Raw genomic sequence first — 19350 nt, 5'->3', positions numbered from 1 at the left:
AAAAAAAAAAAAAAGAAACTATCTTTGCTCATCCCTAAGAAGTAACTCTTTGTTTGCTAAAGTTTTATCATGAGATTGCAAGAATTCAGTCCCAACTTGAGTCTCCAGTTCTAATTCTCGTTTTCTTGTCATTTTTTTCTTTTTTATACTGTTTCTTCCCATTTCTTGCAGCTACTTCCTTTACTGCCTGAAACCCCTTCAAAGTTATGTAGTAGGGTTGGAATCAACTTTTTTCAAACTCTTTTTAAATGTTGATATTTTGACCTCATCCTATGAACTAGGAAGCTTCTTACTAGGGAAGAAAGGATGGTGAATCATTTCCAGATGTTCAATTTACTTTGCTTGGATATATCAGAGGAACCACCTCTATACCTGTCATGGCTTTACAAAAAGTATTTAGACTTTCAAGTTGGCCAGGCACGGTGGTTCACACCTGTAAACCTAGTACTCTGGGATGTAAGGTGGGTGGATTGCTTGAGCTCATGAGTTCAAGACCACCTAAGCAAAAGGACTCTACTAAAAATAGAAAAACTGAGGCAAGAGGATCACTTGAGCCTGAGTTGGAGGTTGCTGTAAGCTATGATGCCATGGTACTCTACCCAGGAAGACAGCTTGAGACTCTGCCTCAAAAAAAAAAAAAAAAAAGATTTGCAAGTTCAGATTGTTCCTTGATCCACAGGTTACAGACTGGATATTATGTTAGCAGGCATGAAAACAACATTTAATCTCTTTGTATATCTCCAATAGAGCTCTCTGATAAGACTAGGTGTATTTTCAATGAACAGTAGTATTTTGAAAGGAACATGTTTTTCCGGGGCAACTGATCTCAATAGTGGGCTTATAATAAAATACTCAGTAAGCCATGCTGTAAACATGTCATCCAGACTTTGTTGTTACATTTACAGGGCTATGGCAGAGTAGACTTAGCATAACTTAAAGGCCCCAGGATTTTCAGCATGGTAAACAAGCTTTGACTTCAACTGAGAAGTCACCAGTAGCATTAGCCCCTAACAAAGAGACTGAACTTGTCTGTTCAAGCTTTAAAGCCAGGCACTGACTTTTCCTCTCTATCCAAGTCCTAGATGGTGTCTTCTTCCAACAGAAACCTATTTCATCTACAGTGACAATCTGTGTAGTGTGGCTACCTTAATCAGTGATCTTTGCTAAATCTTCTGAATAACCCTGCTGCAGCTTCTATGTCCAATACTTGCTATTCACTCTGAACTTTCATGTTATGGAGATAGCGTCTTTTCTTAAACCTCATGCTATGTTCTAACTTTCTTTTCTGCAGCTTCCTCACCTCTCAGCCTTCACAGAATTAAAGAGAGTTAGAGTCTTGCTCTGGATTAGGATTTGCCTAATAAAGGAATACTGTGAATAGTCTGATTTATTGAGACCACTAAAATTTTCTCTTTATCATTAATAAGGCTGTTTTGCTTTCTAATCATTCATTTGTTCTTTGGAGGAGCACTTTTAATGTCAAGATTTTTTCCTTCTGGCCAGGCACAGTGGCTCATGCCTATAATCCCAGCACTTAGGAGGCTCATACCTGTAATCCTAGCACTCTGGGAGACTAAGGTGGGTGGACTGCTTGAACTCAGGAGTTTAAGACCAGCCTGAGGCAGAGTTGAGACTTTGTCTCTAAAAATAGCTGGACATTGTGGTGGGCGCCTGTAGCACCAGCTACTTGGGAGGCTGAGGCAAGAGAATTGCTTAAGCCCAAGAGTTTGAGGTTGCTATGAGCTCTGACACCAAGCACTCTACCGAGAGCAACAAAGTGAGACTGTCTCCAAAAAAAAAAAAAATTTTTTTTCTTTGCATTCACAACTCAGCTAACTGGCATAAGAGGCAGCCTTTAAGCTCAGTGCCTGTGGCTCAAGCAGCTAAGGCACCAGCCACATACACCTAAGGTGGCGGGTTCGAATCCCCAGCCCGGCCCACCAAACAACGATGGCTGCAACCAAAAAAATGAACAGGCGTTGTGGCGGGCGCCTGTGGTCCCAGCTACTTGGGAGGCTGAGGCAGGAGACTCGCTTGAGCCCAGGAGTTGGAGGTTGCTGTGGGCTGTGATGTCATGGCACTCTACCCAGGGGGATAGCTTGAGGCTGTCTCCAAAAAAAAAAAAAAAGGCAGCCTTTAAGGCTATCTTGGCTTTCAACATGTCTTCCTCACATGCTACTGTGAGGAGTTTAATCATCTCTGGCTTTTGATTTATAGTAAAAGACATGTGATTCTTCCTTTTACTTGAACACTGAGAGCCCTATTTCAATACTGCTCTGTCTCAGGGAATAGGGAGGCCCAAGAAGAAGTAAAAAGACAGGCCCAAGTCTAGCTGATGGAGCAGTCAGAATACATACACATATCAATTAAGTTCTCTGTCTTACACAGGCACAGTTTGTGGCAGCCCAAAATTAACAATATAAACATCAAAGATCACTGATCACAAAGCACTATAATTTATATAATAATCATGAAAACATTTGAAATACTGGGGGAAAAATATCAAAATGTGACAGAGACATGAAGTGAGCATATGTTGTGGGAAAAATGGTGCTGATAAAACTTGCTCAACACCAGGTTGTCACAAACTTTCAATTTGTGAAAAACCCAGAATCTATGAAATGCAATGAAGAGAAACATAACAAAACAAAGCATGCCTACATTTACCATACTAGACTTCACTCCTACTTAAAAAAAAAGTTGCTCAGGAGTGGTAGCTCTTGCCTATAATCCTAGCACTCCAAGAGCTGGAGGCAGGATTGCTTGAGCTCAGGAGTTTAAGACCAATCAGAGCAAGATCAAGACCCCTGTCTCTAGACAAATTAGAAAAATTAGCCAGGCATGGTGGTGCATGCCTGCAGTCCCACCTACTCAAGAGGATCATTTGAGCCCAGGAGTTTGAAGTTGCTGTGAGCTATGATGAGGCCACTGCACTCAGGATGACAAAGAGTTTCTCAGAGTCTCAAAAGTCTCAAAAAAAAAAAAAAAAAAAAAAGGTTAACTGTAAAACAGCCTCAAGGAGAACATTATGAGGTATTCCAGAAGATACTGTTCTCACAGGAGATGATAGCTCCATGAGTCATTTGAAGACCTTCTGATGGGACAAGATAGAGGGAGGCAGAAGAGTGTATTGATGATCCTAGTCATATGAAGGCCTGGGCTAATGTGTGTGTTTGTATTTTAATTTTTTTAAAAATTTAAAAAGTTAACAAAAAGGAATAATTTTTAAAAAAGATAAAAGCTTATCCAATAAGGATATAAAGAAAGAAAATACTTTGGCAGAGCTGTACAATGTGTTTGTAAAAACCCCTAAGTTATAAAGTAAAAAAGGGTTATAATAAGCTAAGGTTAATTTTTTAAGAAAAACATTTTTATAAATTCAATGTAGCCTAATTATACAGTGTTTATAAAGTCTACAATAGTGTATAGTGATGGCCTGTGACTTTACATTTGTTCACCATTCACCCACTGACTCCCCTAGAGCAACTTCCAGTCCTATAAGCTCCATTCATGGTAGGACGTATACAGGTGTGCCATTTATCATTTTTTTTTCTGTTGCCCTGGCTAGAGTGCACTGGTGTCATCCTAGTTTATTGCAACCTCAAACTCCTAGGCTCAAGTGATCCTGCCTCAGTCTCCCAAGTAGCTGGAACTATAAAGGTGCACCACCACACACAGCTAATTTTTCTATTTTTAGTAGAGATGGGCCTTATTCTTGCTCAGCTTGGTCTCAAATTCCTGACCTCAAGCAATCCTCCACTTTGGGTTCCCAGAGTGCAAGGACTACAGGTATAAACCACTGCACTGGCCCTATTTATCTTTTATATAGTATTTTTACTGTACCTTTTCTATGTTTAGATACACAGATCTTACTGTGATGTTAAAGCTGCCTGTAGTATTCAGTACAGTACTAGGCTATACAGGTTTGCAGCCCAGAAGCAACAGGCCATAGGACATAATGTGTAGTAGGCTATACCATCCAGGTTTGTGTATGTACACTATGATGTTCGCATGACCAAACTGTCTAAGGATGCACTTTTCAGAATGTATCCCCACAGTTAAGTGGCACATGACTCTTTAAGCTTCAATCATCTGACCTTTTTCAAGCCTTATATTTTGTATATTCATACGCATGTAGTTAAAATGGCTCTTCTTCTGTCAATCTATTTATTGTCAGTTTATTTCATAGACTTAATTATCAAACTTTCAGAGAGTAGAAAGAATGTTTTCTCTCCCCTGCAGTAACATGCCCAATGCCGCACTGCCTGGAAGTAGCAGAGCTACAGCTAACATTTACACTACACAGTCTAAATCTGAGACCCCTTCCTTAGCCACTATGCTCTACTGCTGCAGGTGGTGATAAAAGCTGCCTAGGCAAACTCATGTGAGCCCAACAGATCCCTAAGCCAGGAAGGTTTCCCTTGGGGCCTGACAAGAAGAAACCTCAGGAGCCCAGGGCCAGCCTCTACCTGTAAAGTGAAGAATCTCTGTCCACTGTTTGCAGATGTAGATCTGGACATCTGTGCCCCCAAGAGCCAAGTAGGTACCACTCTGGTCAAAGATCAGTGACTTCACCTGCCAGCATCAGAAAGTTACACATGGGAAACAGAAACTATAGAGTAACTTGGGATAAAAAGAATTTTGATTAATTCAGTAAATAATCAACAAATGAAAAGAAGCAACAGCAAGAGCCAGAGGGAGGGGGGCACACCTCAAAGTTGTTCTCCAGCTGCAATGTCTTAAAGTTCTTAAGCTTGCGTAGATCCCAGAGCTTGACTGAGGAGTCATCAGCTGCTGTAGCCAGGTAGTAGCCATTCTCGGAAAAGGCAATGCTGGTGATGGGGCCTGAGTGGCCAGGGAAGTTAGCCACATTGGTGCGCTCCTATGGTTGGGGGGGGAGGGGGAGTAGTAAAACACATCACCCACTGATCATGAAAAGAAAATGGAGTTTTCCAAACTTCTGAGATGTTCTGTCTTTCCAGGAAGGACAGCCAGTAGGAATAATCAGGACCCCCCAGACCACACCAGTCACATCACACCTGATAGTGATAGAGTCACTATCACTCCACCTTCAAGACACCCCTAAGGTTAGATGCCATAAGCATCTAATCAGCACTATATCTTCACAAGTCTTCACAAGAGCATGCACCCCCTCCAACCTTGGGCCTCAGACAGAGGCCTTCCATGTCCTACCTTCAAGTCCCAGATCTTGATCTGAGAATCCATGGTCCCTGTTCCAAAGATGAGTCCATCAGGATGGAACTGCGCACAGGTGAGAGCTGTGGAGGAGATGGACCTGTAGTCAAAGCCCACAGGCAGACACTAACAGGAACAATGGTAGGTTTCTTGTTCTTCACATTAATCACTGCACCCAGCACAAAGACTGTCACTAAATAAGAGCTGGTGGTTAAGTGTACATTTAGAGGCTGGGTGCACTAACTATGCCTGTAATCCTAGCACTCCGGGAGGCCAAGGCAGGTGGACTGCTTGAGCTCAGAAGTTTGAGACCAGCCTAAGCAAGAGACCCTGTCTCTACCAACAACAGAAAATCTAGTTGGGTGTGGTGGTGGGTGCTGTAGTCTCAGCTGTTCAGGAGGCTGAGGCATGAGGACTGCTTAAGCTGGTGAGTTTGAGTTTGCAGCAAGTTACGATGATGCCATAGCATCTACCAGGGCAAAAGAGTGAGACTCTGTCGCAAAACAAAGTACATTTAGAAGAAAAAATGAGCAAAGGACTATAGAAGACAAAAATATATGATAAGCAGCAAACAAAGAGTCTAGTATTTCTGAGCCAACTTACAGCAGCCAGAGGTCTCATCTGTCACCTTGGTGAGCACACGCCCTGTCTGGATGTCAGAGAAAGCCCAGTACTAAAAAGGAATGAGACAATAAAACCAGTGAGAAAGTAGGTCCCCAGGTTCTGGTGTCCTTCAGGAAGGCAGAGACCCCGATTCAGCAAAATCTAGCAAAGCTAGCACCTCCCAGGAGAAAGAAAACATTCTCCTTCAAAGCTCTGAGGAACTAGCTGGGGTTGGTAAGATGTTCCCTCTTCCCAGGGTGTTTAAACTTGGGAACCAGCAGGCCTCTTTAGGGCCCTGGCTAGGAGCACACCTGGTCATCAGAAGAGCTCAGGAGATAGTCACCAGTGGCATGGAGGCTGAGGCCTGTCACAGCACTCTCATGGGCCCGAACAACCTGTACACAAGAGGCGTTTGGGACCGACCAAATCCTAATAGTGGCATCTGGGGAGGCAGAAAACACCAAGTCCTAAAATGAAAGCAAAGATGAGGAGGATCAGAGACAGAAAAGAGAGGCAGACAACAACCATCTTATAAAAGGAACTGGGGATGGCCACAACTACAAACAATGCTTCTCTTTTCAGCCCTGTCCTTCCCGGTATCACTTGTCCATCCAATGATGCCTTTGAGAGCTAATGGTAAATGCTACTAAAATAACAACAGAACAGGATCAAGCCTTGCAGAGGCCTTGCCATCTAGTGGTAAGAAGGATAACTGCAACAGAAAGCAACTTAACTGAAAGGAGAAATGTGGGTAGTAGTACAAATGAGTAAATGTATTTTCTTTTAACTGAAATTTAAATAGCCATATGTAGCTAATGATTACATATTGTATGGCACAGGTCTGAGGAGCACTGGGACTAGAAGGGGCTGTAAGATCAAATTTCAGTGCATCCCACACTGAAAAATTTCAGGAGCAAGTTAAATTTCTGAAGGACTTGGAGCAGGTAGAGAACATACGGTGTCACTTACCAATTATTTTGGTTAATTAACACATTAGAAGTCATAAGGTAAAAACAACTATCACCTCTTATCAACATGATTTCACAAGAGACATAACTATTAACACAATGTAAACAGGAAAACAAAGCTTTTAATGTGAATAAACTTAGTTTTATGAACAATTTATCATGTTATTCTTTTACTTCTCATTTCCCCAAGGTCTAAGTCAAGGCAAAGGCTCACTGTCTGGGAAGCACTGATCCAACCACAGTCCTGCAGTCCCAAACTGTCATTGACCTAAAACTCAAATCTCATAACATCACTATTCTGGTCTCATGAACTATCTTTACTCAATGAACCAGTTCTCTCTATCTGTAACTCATGCCACCTTTAATCCTCAACATCAAGTTTTTACCACCTCTATCCTTCAGAATCATGGGAAACAGGATGGCACCTGTGGCTCAAGGAGTAGGGTGCTGGCCCCATACATCAGAGGTGGCAAATTCGAACCCGGCCCTGGCCAAAACCCGCAAATGAAAAAAAAAAAAAAAAAGAATCATGGGAAACAGACACACAGGGTGTCCATAAAGTCCATGTACAATTTAAATTAATTAATTTAACATAGTAAATTGCACATGATCTTGATGGCCACCCTGTATTTTCTTCCTCATATATTTGTGAGTCAAGATTATGTTAAGTTTTGTTTTCTGTAGTTTGTATTATAAACACTGTAAAGTTTTTTTTTCTTTCTCTAATATTAAATATGTCAAACTATCCATTTCCTTTCTCCCCCTGTTCTGAAGATCCCTGCTTTAGAGGGCAATCCCCATGACTCCAAACAGAGATCCCCCACTAAGGCCCACTCTCAGGAGTCAGAGCTCTTTCTCACCCCTGCATCACCAAGAAGAATGGAGGGGAGTGGAGGATGGTTCAGGAACCACTGTTTCAGGGAAATAGGGCTTAGGGAAGAGGGACCAGAGGTAGTGGAGAGAACCCCTTACCTGGGAAGGATGAAATACCACACTGGTAACCTTCTTGGTATGGCCTTTGAGGGTGGCCAGGATTTGCTCAGAACTCTTGTCAAAGACAACAACATTTTTATCTGCCCCACCTGGAAAGGACAGAAATAATATCAAAAAATGAGCCAGGCCTACCTAGGCACTTTTGTTGAAGAAGGGACTTTTGTTCTCAGGTCCATGAAAAGAGGACAAGGAGCATGTATTTTTCCCTGCTGTCCCTCCCCACTTCAGTCTGCTGGACCAGACCCAGACTCTCACCAGTGAGGATCTTGTTGGTGTCAGAGGGACAGAGGTCCAGGGCGAGGATCCCAGGAATGCTGGCACTGTGCAACCCCTTTGCAGAGAGAGCCACATCAAACCCTGTCACAGCCAGATCTCAGCAGGCCACAAAGCCATACAACTCCCCAATTGCCATCTCTAGTCGCCCATCCCCTAAGAATAATAAGAGTTGCTTCTATTTCTTATCCATCCCACATCACTTTATGCCTGGATATAGTAATTCCCTTCTAAATTACTGGAACCAAGAGGTGGGCAAGAGAGGCACCCCAACAAGTAACCAGCCCAGGTGACAAACAGGGCCAGAGGGCCTAGACAGTTTTCTACTTACTGCTCTACATGCTGCCTGGCCACACACCAGAAATAGCAGGGGAAGGCCTGACTCTAAGTTACTGGGAACCCAGCCACTCACCACGTGGGATGCCACCTGCCGGTATTTGCTGAGCTCTTCTGGCTTCACCAACTCCTCAGGCACAGTCTTTCCCCTCTGAGAAAATGAATTATGGCCAAGAAAAGCAGCAATGAATACAAGATTCAGCCACCCCTCTTCCTCTTAAGGGGTCAAACTGCCTCCTACCAAGCCAGCTCCCTTTGCTGACTCCAGAAGACTCACCTTCTTACGCTCCGTGGTTAGCACAGTGGCCTTGTCTTGAAGCTAAGGAGGAATAGGCACAATATCAGACAAATTATCTTGCCAGGACAATGGCACATTGGATGTTGGTCACACCTGTACTTTTATAAACATGATCGACTTATTACCTGACAACTTCTGTGCTAAAGGCTTACAAGCACTGCCTCTTTTATCTTTTACTTTCACCCCAGCTTTACGGGTAGGTGTTGAAGACCTTATTTTACAGCTGAGGAAACAGCCTCAGAAAAGCCAAGTCACTTGCCCAAGGCCTTGTGATAACAGCAGAGCAAGGACCTGAATCAGGTCTGTAGCACTCCCATAGATCAGGAGCTCAGATCCATGCTGACAATCTGAACTTGTTGAAAAGATACCACCAAGCCCCACAAACGAAGATTCCATGGATAAAACAGAGCCCTGGACTTGGAATCAGGAGTCCAGTTCTGCCTCTTATGAGGTGTTTCTTTCATCTGTAAAATGAAGATGGTAATTCCTGTCCTCTCTCCCCCAAAGGAAAAAGGCACAGAAACATATAATACAGTAGTTTAATATCTGCAAAGAACCCCAATAAGAGCTAAGCATCACACTTATCGGTAATTAAATCTTCTAAATTCTCACAAACCTCTAACATAGGTACTATTATATTTTCACTTTAGAAGCAAGGGAATGAGACACAGAAGGGTTAGCTAAATAAGCCACAATCATAAAGCAGTGGCACCAAAATATAAACCTAGTCAGTCTAGTCCCAGAGTCCCTGCTCTTCACCACTATACTCTACTCCCAAATGTATGGGATTTTTAGTCACAATGGACTCAAGGCAGACAGTGAAATATGAGGCCCATCAGCATTCCCAGTGAAAGCAGGACTTACCTTCTGGATAATTTCGGGAGTCATTCCCACCAGCTCGCCCAAATCCATTGGCTCACCTGCACCCTGAAGAAAACAAAGGTAAGGGTGACACAGCTAGTATTTTACTGAATGGAGCAAAACTGAATGGAGTAAACCATTTAGAACTGGAATCACACCAGGTTGTCCTCTATCACCACTACTATTCGACAAAGGGCTGGAAGTTTTAGTCAATATAATTAGGCAAGAGAAGGAAATTAAGAGCATCCAAATGGGAGCAGAGGAGGTCAAACTCTACCTCTTTGCTAATGATATGGTCTTACACTTAAAGAACCCCAAAACTCCTGAAAGTGATCAATAAATACAGTAATGTCTCAAGATACAAAATCAATGTCCACAAGTCAGTAGCATTTTTATAGGCCATAAAAGCCAAGATGAAAAACTAATTAATCTCCTTCAAGGTAGAAAGAAAATGAAATACCTAGGAATATACCTAACAAAAGAGGTGAAGAACCTCTATAAAGAAAATTACAAAACTCTAAGAAAAGAAATAGCCGAAGATACTAACAAATGGAAGAACATACCATGCTCATGACTGGAAAGAATCAGCATTACTAAAATGTCTATACTTCCCAAAGCAATCTACTGATTCAATGCCATCCCTATTAAAATAGCAACATCATACTTTCAAGACTTGGAAAAAATAATTCTTTGTTTTGTATGAAACCAGAAGAAAACCTCATATAGCTAAGGCGATTCTTAGTAATTAAAACAAAGCCAGGGGCTTCAGCCTAGCAGACTTTAGGCTGTACTACAAGGCCATAATTATCAAAACAGCATGGTATTGGCACAAAAATAGAGACATAGACATCTGGAACCAAATAGAAAATCAGATGAAAGTAACATCCCTATTCAACAAATGGTGCGGGGAGAACTGGATATCCACATTCAAAAAGACTGAAACTGGACCCGCACCTTTCTCTACTCATAAAAATTGATTCAAGATGGATAAAAGACCTAAATTTAAGGCATGAAACGATAAAAATCCTCAAAGAAAGAACGGGAAAAACACTTGAAGATATTGGCCTAGGGAAAGACTTTATGAAGAAGACTTCTGTGGCAATTGCAACAACAAAAATAAACAAATGGGACTTAATTAAACTGAAAAGCTTCTGTACAGCTAAGGAGACAACAACCAAAGCAAATAGACAATCTACACAATGAGAAAGGATATTTGCATATTTTGAATCAGACAAAAGTTTGATAACTAGGATCTACAGAGAACTCAAATTAATCAACATAAAAAGAGCCAACAATACCTTATATCACCGGGCTAAACAAATGAACAGAACCTTCTCTAAAGTAGACAGACTAACAAACATATGAAAAAATGCTCATCACCCCTAATTATTAGAGAAATGCAAATCAAAACCTCCCTGAGATATCATCTAACCTCAGAGGGAATGGCCCACATTACAAAATCTCAAAACTGTAGATGCTGGCGTGGATGTGGAGAGAAGGGAACACTTTTACACTGCTGGTGGGACTGCAAACTAATACAACCTTTTTGGAAGGAAGTATGGAGAATCCTCAAAGAACTCAAGCTAAACCTCCCGTTTGATCCTGCAATCCCATTACTGGGCATCTACTCAGAAGAAAAAAGTCCTTTTACGATAAAGACACTTGCACTAGACTGTTTACTGCAGCTCAATTTACAATCACCAAAATGTGGAAACAGCCTAAATGCCCACCTAGGAATGGATTAATAAGCCATGGTATATGTATACCATGGAATACTATTTAGCCATTAAATAAGATGAGACTTCACATCAGTGGTTCTCAACCTTCCTAATGCCGCAGCCCTTTAATACAGTTCCTGTGGGTCGCAACCCACAGGTTGAGAACCGCTGCTTTACATCTTTTGTATTAACCTGGATGGAAGTAGAACACAGGAGTCTTAGTAAAGCATCAAAAGAATAGAGAAGCAAGAATCCTATGTACTCAATTCTGATATGAGGACAATTAATAATCTAGTATACAGTGGCGGGTGGAGGAAGAGAGAACAGAGAGAGAAGGAAGGAGGGAAAGAGGTGGGGGGGGTCAAAATTTTGGGGGGTGGGACACAATTATAGGAAGGGCTAAAAAAAAAGAAGAAAGAAAAGGGCAGTGCCTGTGGCTCAAAGGAGTGGGATGCTAGCCCCAAATACCAGACGTGGTGGGTTTAAGCCCAGCCCTGGCCAAAAACTGCCAAAAAGAAAAAAAGAAAGGTAAGGCTTAGTGCTTGTAGCTCAGTGGCACCACATACAGCAAAGCTGGCAGTTTCGAACCCAGCCCTGGCCTGCCAAACAACAACAACAACTACAACCAAAAAGTAGCCAGGCATTGTAGCAGGCACATGTAGTCCCAGCTAATTGAGAGGCAAGAGAATCACTTAAGCCCAAGAGTTTGATGTTGCCATGAGCTGTGACGTCACGCCACTCTACGAACAACGACATAATGAAACTCTGTCTCAAAAAATAAATAAATAAATAAATAAAGGTAAGAGTGAGAAGCACAGAGGACAAAAGAAAGACACATAAAGAGAGCTCCATGGGCCACTGCACACAAATGAGCTACTGGCAAGAGGGATGCAAGGGGTGCACTCACCACAACACTTGGCTGGGAGCTTGGTACTGCCTGGGGCACAATGAGACCAGCCTGTGGTTTCAGGGTGGCCAGAGCTGAGAGAAAAGATAATGTCAGAAATGAAATATTACAAAACATGACCAGCCTAGAATGGGGGATGGCAGGGGAGAGGGTGTACCTTCTCGGGCAGCAGTGACTTCCTTGGTCAGACGGGCAATGACACGGCAGGCAGCATCATGCTGGTAGAGAGCGTGAGACAGCTCTTGGCGGGTTGTCTGCAGCTGCTGGCGCAAAGTGAAGCTGTGCAGCATGACGGCATCCTGGGAGAGGGAAACGTCATTGTGAGGTGTGGGAGGGGATGCAGGGAACACCTAGTAGAGTTGGCCCTTGAGGAGAGGCCTAGACTCAAGCAACATCAGAGTGACTCTGAATATGCCAGACACTCCTGAGCTCCGACTCATGCCACACAACACCAAGTAGGAGCCAGTTCTTTCCCATCCCCATCTTCTCTTAATTTACCAGCAAATCACAGATGTCATGCCATCCCCTCTCTAAAATGGAACAGTAACACTGCTGCTGCTGGTATTTATTGATTGGCCTCACTGTGCTAGCCACTGCGCCAGACAGTCCTGCAAGATGTATTCATTCATCCATTCATGTTTCTAGAGCACCTACCATGTACCAGGTGCTGCTCTCAGTGCTGGGGATACAGCGATGAATAAAACCAGTCCCCAGTGTCACAGTTCATACTCTAAGTAATGCTCCACCCTCAAGTCCTAGTCTAGTGATGTGTTCTCTTCAAGTGAGTAAAACAGTGCCTGATTCTCTTCCTGGAACTCACCCATTCATCCTGCAAAGCTTTCAGAATGGCCGGGATACTAGTGGCTGAGGGAGGCTTGGGCCGGATTGGGTGAGCAACTGCCAAGAGAGGGAAACTAGGCATGAAGAACTGTAACCCAGAGGACTCTCCCCCACCACACCTCTTTTCCCCTTAGCCATTAACAGACCAGTATCTCCACCTCCAATGCACTGGCACCACCTCCCATCCCCTCAAGATCCAAGCAAAGATGGCCCTACATCAGTGATTTTTAACTTGTATACTGTGAGAGGATCATAGGTGTGCCCCCCCAAATTTTTAAGGATCATTAATTACATTATTTTCATAGCAGTTCAAAGCACTCTAACTATATTCTTTTTTTACTTTTTTTTGATCAGTGTAATTTAAGTGTGCTGTGGAAGTTTATCTCTAAGTCCCGCAGAAATTTAACTACAGGTTTAAGTGTGCTATGAGATAAAAAAGGTTGAAAAACCCTGCCCTAGACTAAGGTCAGCCAGTGGCACCTTTGATGTCAATGAGCTGCTCCTCGGAGAGAGGCTGGTTGTTGATGGGGTCTGTACCATTCTCTGCAATGTACTTCTCGATGAGCCGCCGCTCATAGACATGATTAGAGACAGGGGATACACATGGGTGCTCTGGCACTTCATTGGAGACTGTAGAGAAAAGGCAGGCCATGAGCTCAGGGTAAAAGAGAATCTTGGGCATTAAGGATTCCTCACCAACTATTAGTCCCAACAAGATCCGGCATCCTCACACTCAATTAATAGGAAGCAAGACATATGACACCAAGCAAGAATGTTTCCCAGTACATAACTAGCTTCTCCATTCATCTCTCCTGATAGTCAGATAGTCAACAATAATTATTAACAACTACTGTGTACCAGGGACCTACTAAACAGTGGTCAATAATCCCTGTCCATCTCATTTTTGAACAAAAATGGCTGAGTACCCATTTTGCTCCACAACATGGGGATATACATGAAGCCACACCAATCTCTGACACCCACTTCAGACTAGGTTATAATTCACCTGGATAGATTATCAAAGAAATTATAAAGTCTGAGAACATTGGAATAACAAAATCAGTTTTCCTCTCATACTCTTATAAAACTAAGAGATGTGGGTTCCCCCCACCCACCCATCAAGCAAGTAGTCCCTCAGCAGAGACATCTAGTGTCCTCCAATTCAATTCTGACTCAACGAGAGCCAATCTTGAGCCTCAGTTTTACCTATGTTTCTGAGAAAACTGACAATAAATCAGGTTCCCATGACCACTATTTCCTAGTGGCTCACAAAACTCAGGGTAACACTTACATTTACCAATTTATTATTAAGAAAAAAAAGGATACAGATGAGATGTATAGGGTGAGATATGAGAGAAGGGGTGTTGAGCCTCATATAGCCTCCTGAACTTCTGTATATCCCACTATAGTTTCTATGAAGGTGTCATAACAAAGGCATGAGATTAAAATACTAGCCACTGGTGAACAACTAACCTTAAGCCCCTCTCTCTTCCCCAGATAGGTAGGGATGAAAGTCCCAACTCTCTAATCCTGCCTTGGTCTTTGGAGGTAAGCAGCCCCTCATCTTAAACTAAGATAGGAAGGCCAGCCAACAGTCGACTAATTAGCATATAAAAAGATACATAACACTTGGAAGATTCCAAGGAGCAATGTGACAAGCACTACAATATTAAAAACACTTCCGTGGTACAATTGCATGACACATTACTTTGTGATTCTAAGCATTTTACATAGAGTAAACTATCCTCACAACACCCCCAAAAGAGTTATCATTTACATGCTCGCCTCTGGAGACTGTGGACCCTTGAGGATAGGGATTACAGCAGGCCGCTGACTTCCAGCACAAGGCAGATGCCCAGGAGGCACTCAGTAAACAGCAAAAAAAATGAGTGAACAAGTGAATGAGAGGAGGGATGGTGCTGGAGATATAAAAGGCAGCTTCTTCAAGACTGAAACAATAAATGTGGAAAAACCTTTGCAAACTGTAATTTCTTCAATGTGAAGGATTCCTTTTTCTGTTCATCATTTCCCTTTCTTTTTTCCCCCTCTTTGAATTAATGGAGAGGTTCTGGGAAGGAAGTGAATAGAAAAAGAGATGTGAAACTAGTAATCCAATGAAACAAGATGGATAAACACCTGTATGCCACAGTAAAAGACCAAAAGGAAAGACAGAAAGCAAGGAAAAAGCATAGATTCAGGGGCAAAGTTCCGAATCAACTAGCTGCGTCACCAAGCTCTGCCACTTACTAGATGTGCATCCTTAGCTAAGCCTCACTCTTCCTGAGCCTTACATCCTCATCTGTAAAACCAGTGTCTTTATTTCTCCTTTTGGGAATTCTTGTGAGGATAAAAAGAGATCGTAGACTCAGAAGCAGGTCGTAAACCAATAAGGGTTTTATAAATATGAGCTGTTTTTATGAGTCACACAGTGTGAGGCAGGGAGACAGACACCTTCCTTCCAGCCCTGTCTCTGTTTCTAACTCGCTGTGTGACCTTCGCAAATTGCAAAAGCTCGGATTATCCGAGCAAGACGTCAGACAACATTCAGTGCAATGCTCTTCATTTTGCAGATGGGAAAGCGAGGCCCTGAGCTTTGCGCCAGTTCACAAAGCCAATCGGAGGCTGACCCTGCACAAGCCCTAGAGTTTCCTGACTTCATCATCAGAGCTGTTTACGCTGCACCAGCTCCCTCCGCTCAGAAGGGTTTCTACTCGGCAAACCGAAGTGGCCGGCCTCAGTAATCCCTGCGACAATAAACCTGAGGCACTGTGTAAACTGCGGAACACTGAGCAAATGCATCCCGCGCTTCTTGGGAAGAGCACCCTCGTGCTGACAGGCCGCCACTCTGCCTCTTGGGTGCCTCATTCCCGACTCCGCGCAGATCCAAGCGCCGCAACGGCCCGCACGCGCTCCCTCTCGGCACTCCGGCCTCCTGCGACCCGCGATCGGCCGCAGCCAATACTCACTGGAGCAGATCAGGGACATGGCGCCGTCGCCGCGCTCCGGGGCGCCTCACACCGGGCTCCGGGACCAGCTTCTGAATCTCCGCGAGCCACTTCCGGTCCCTGGCTGCTGCCGCGACTCTCCGCGGCGAGCTGGCAGCAGCCCCGCCGAACGAAGATAGCGTAGCGCTTCACGTGGGAATGGGGCCGGTCGCGCGCCTCAGCCTTCAGCACCTAACGGAAACTGCCCTTTCCCAGAATGCAACCGGGCAGGAAAGGGCCCGCCAAGGAACACTCGACTATTTCCGGATTGATTCGGCTCCTTCCGTAAAGCGAGCGGCCGGAGGAAGAAGAAAGCCCAAACTACATTTCCCATGATGCAGTGGGAATTTTAAGGCCGAAGGAATTTGGTAACGCCTGTTTTGAGGAAGGCTCTGCCATGGGCGGGGCGACCATAGTTATTTAAACTTTCTGTGAAATGTTCGCGAATGCAGATTCCTCGGGTTTGCCTTAGTCTTTTCGTGTCCCACGTGATTCTGAGGCAGGTGTTTCTCCTGCCACCCTTAGAGAGATGCCGGTGGCCGGTGAAGAAATCCCGGCTGCTTGTGGGTAGAGAAACTTACACTGGCCGAGAAACTGTTCTGGTCCTGCCTGTAACTGTTCTGGTCCTGCCTGTACTACCAGTTTGCTCTGTGATCTTGGACAAGTCATCCTCCTTACTATCCCTTCGTCTTTGTCAAAAGACAAAATTGCGACAAATTTAAAGATCTTAATAGGCTTTTATTTTGTATTCTAGAATAGGGCAATGCCCCGTTCTATAAAATAGAATGAGTGTTTTGATGAGCTGAAGAGAGGAGGTTGGTTTGATAGAAAAGGACTTGGGGGGGGGGGACAGAAAACAAAGCGATTGGTCATTTCAAAGTTACTTTTTTTTTTTTTTTAGTTGCAGTTTTTGGCTGGGCTGACCTTGAACCCAACACCTCCGGTGAATGGGGCCGGGGCCGGGGCCGGAGCCACAAGCGCCGCCCCAAAGTTACTTCTTTTGTGAAGGTTGAAGTGAAGGAACTTTCTCTATCTCTCTCTCTCTTTTGTTGTTTTTTGTTTTTTCAGACAGTCTCACTTTGTCGCCCTCAGTAGAGAGCTGTGGCGTCACAGCTCACAGCAAACTCAAACTCGGGCTCAAGCTATCCTCTTGCCTCAGCATCCCAAGTAGCTGGGACTACCGGTGCCTACCACTACGCCCAGTTATTTTTAGAGACGGGGGTCTCTCTCTTGTTCAGGCTTGTCTGGAACCCACGAGCTCAGGCAATCCACCTGCCTGGGTCTGGCAGGGTGCAAGGATTACAGATGTGAGCCACCGCCAGCCTGGGACTTGCTTAGTGTTAGGAGACCCTGCTTTCTGTCTGCCCCTAACACTTCTCATGCTCACTAAAACTGGCCTTTGGGGGGATTTAGCTTCTCTCTGTCTCTTTCTTTTGTCCTGATTTCTCAGAAGTTCAGATAAAGATCTTAGTTTTGCCTTGGTAGCATGGAACTTGAGAAGTAACTCCATTTTGGTATAGTCTGTTGGGCCTTGTGCAGAAGCTCAGCCCAAATGAATGGCCTTTATAAATTTTACTACTATCTTCTAGGTCCCAGACCAGGTGTGATGAGTGTCTTGCTCTTGCTTAGGCCCAGAGTGGGAGGATCTCTTGAGCTCAGGAGTTAAGAGAGTAACCTGAACAAGAGTAAAACCCCTCACTCTACTAAAAATAGAAAAAAATTACCCAGGCATTCTGGTGTGCACCAGTAGTCCTAGCTACTCTGGAAGCTGAGGCAGAAGGATCTCTTGAGCCCAGGAGTTGGAAGTTGCAGTGAGCTATGATGAGGCCACTACACTTTAGTCAGTGCAAGTCCCTTCCAGCTCGGTGTATGATTCTTTGTGAATATCTATAAGAGACTTTTCAGGAATCATATAAATAGCATGTGGTATGGTCTACAAGAGATAAAAGAACAGGAGGGACAAGGATGGTCAGTGAAGTCTTCTTTACTGAAGATGTGAGAATGAGCTGGACTTTGACAGGTGGGCAATACTCATTCACATAGAGGATAAGGACAGTGAAGAGCATTCCAGAACGAAACTACATAAACAAAGGTTTGGAGAGAAAAATAAAAGTTATAGGTACGAGTAACTCCTGTGGCTCAAAGGATTAGGGCGCTGGCCCAATATGCTGGAGATGATGGGTTCAAACCCGGCCCCAGCCAAAATGCAAAAAAAAAAAAAAAAGGTACAGGTACCCAGGATAGTATCACACAGTGGCCAAGAACATGGACTCTGAAGTTAGACTGTGTGCTCAAAACCCAGCTCAACCCAGATAGTTTGCTGTATGAACATCTCTATGCTTTAGTCACCTCATCTGTAAAATGGAGGCATGAACTCCCAGGGTTCTTATGAAGAATTAATATACAAAAATGGCATCTCTCTCCTGCACCAATAAAGTAGCACCCTAATTATTCCTCTTGCTTCCAGCCTGACCTCCTTCTAATCCACTTTCCACAGAACAGCCAGAGATCAACTTTCTTTCTTTCTTTCTTTTTTTTAAGAGACAGAGTTGCACTTTGTCATCCTCAATAGAGTGCCTTGGCATCACAGCTCACAGCAACCTCCAGCTCTTGGGCTTAGGCAATTCTCTTGCCTCAGCCTCCCGAGTAGCTGGGACTACAGGCTTCCGCCACAAATGCCCGACTATTTTTTGTTGCTGTTTGGCTGGGGCCAGGTTTGAACCTGCCACCTTTGGTATATGGGGCTGGTGCCCTACTCACTGAGCCACAGGAGCTGCCCACAGAGATCAACTTTCAATGAAAAATCTATTCTCACTACTCCCCAGGCTCCTCATTCTTCCAGCAAATATTGATTGGGTGCCAACTATGTGCCTATTCTGATAACTGGAAATAGAAAAGTTGAACAAGAAAGACAAGGTTTCTGCTCTCTTGGAGCTTGCATTCCACTGGGAAGACACAGAAAATAACACATAAGAAAATGGCAGAGAGTGGTAAGTACCATGAATAAAACAAATCAGAGTAAGATAGGAGGTGCTGGGGCTTAAAGGGATGACCACTTCATTTTCTTTTTTTTTTTGAGACAGGGTCTCAATCTGTTGCTCAGGCTAGAGTGCTGTGGCTTCAGTCTAGCTCACAGAAACCTCAAAGTCCTGGGTTCAAGCGATTCTCCTACCTCAGCCTCCCAAGTAACAGGGACTATGCCCACCATAATGCCCAGGTAATTTTTCAATTTTTAATTAATTTTTTTTTTTTTGAGACAGAGCCTCAAGCTGTCCCCCTGGGTAGAGTGCCGTAGCATTACAGCTCACAGCAACCTCCAACTCCTGGGCTCAAGCGAGTCTCCTGCCTCTGCCTCCCAAGTAGCTGGGACTAC

At 43.9% G+C, this 19350-nt stretch overlaps 1 protein-coding gene across 1 annotated transcript in view; it reads right to left on the bottom strand.

Annotated features, from left to right (window-relative positions):
• Window positions 1–16204, bottom strand: part of PRPF19 (pre-mRNA processing factor 19) — a 20491-nt gene extending 4287 nt beyond the window's left edge. The window contains exons 1-15 of the mRNA XM_003802681.3: window positions 15960–16204; window positions 13474–13623; window positions 12974–13050; window positions 12311–12452; window positions 12154–12227; window positions 9532–9594; window positions 8647–8688; window positions 8446–8520; window positions 8016–8091; window positions 7740–7849; window positions 6111–6266; window positions 5800–5869; window positions 5194–5279; window positions 4712–4882; window positions 4470–4575 (exon numbers count right to left, since the gene is read on the bottom strand). Coding sequence (XP_003802729.1) covers window positions 4470–4575; window positions 4712–4882; window positions 5194–5279; window positions 5800–5869; window positions 6111–6266; window positions 7740–7849; window positions 8016–8091; window positions 8446–8520; window positions 8647–8688; window positions 9532–9594; window positions 12154–12227; window positions 12311–12452; window positions 12974–13050; window positions 13474–13623; window positions 15960–15978 — 1417 coding nt within the window. The 5' untranslated portion in view covers window positions 15979–16204. The remainder of the gene's footprint in view (window positions 1–4469; window positions 4576–4711; window positions 4883–5193; window positions 5280–5799; window positions 5870–6110; window positions 6267–7739; window positions 7850–8015; window positions 8092–8445; window positions 8521–8646; window positions 8689–9531; window positions 9595–12153; window positions 12228–12310; window positions 12453–12973; window positions 13051–13473; window positions 13624–15959) is intronic.
• Window positions 16205–19350: the final 3146 nt, after the last annotated feature.

The sequence above is a fragment of the Otolemur garnettii genome, unplaced genomic scaffold, assembly GCF_000181295.1.
Source record: "Otolemur garnettii isolate 467f Iridium unplaced genomic scaffold, OtoGar3 scaffold00254, whole genome shotgun sequence".
Classification (NCBI taxonomy): domain Eukaryota; kingdom Metazoa; phylum Chordata; class Mammalia; order Primates; family Galagidae; genus Otolemur; species Otolemur garnettii.
Note: the sequence above shows the minus strand (reverse complement) of the source record. Positions and strands in the feature narration are given on the sequence as shown.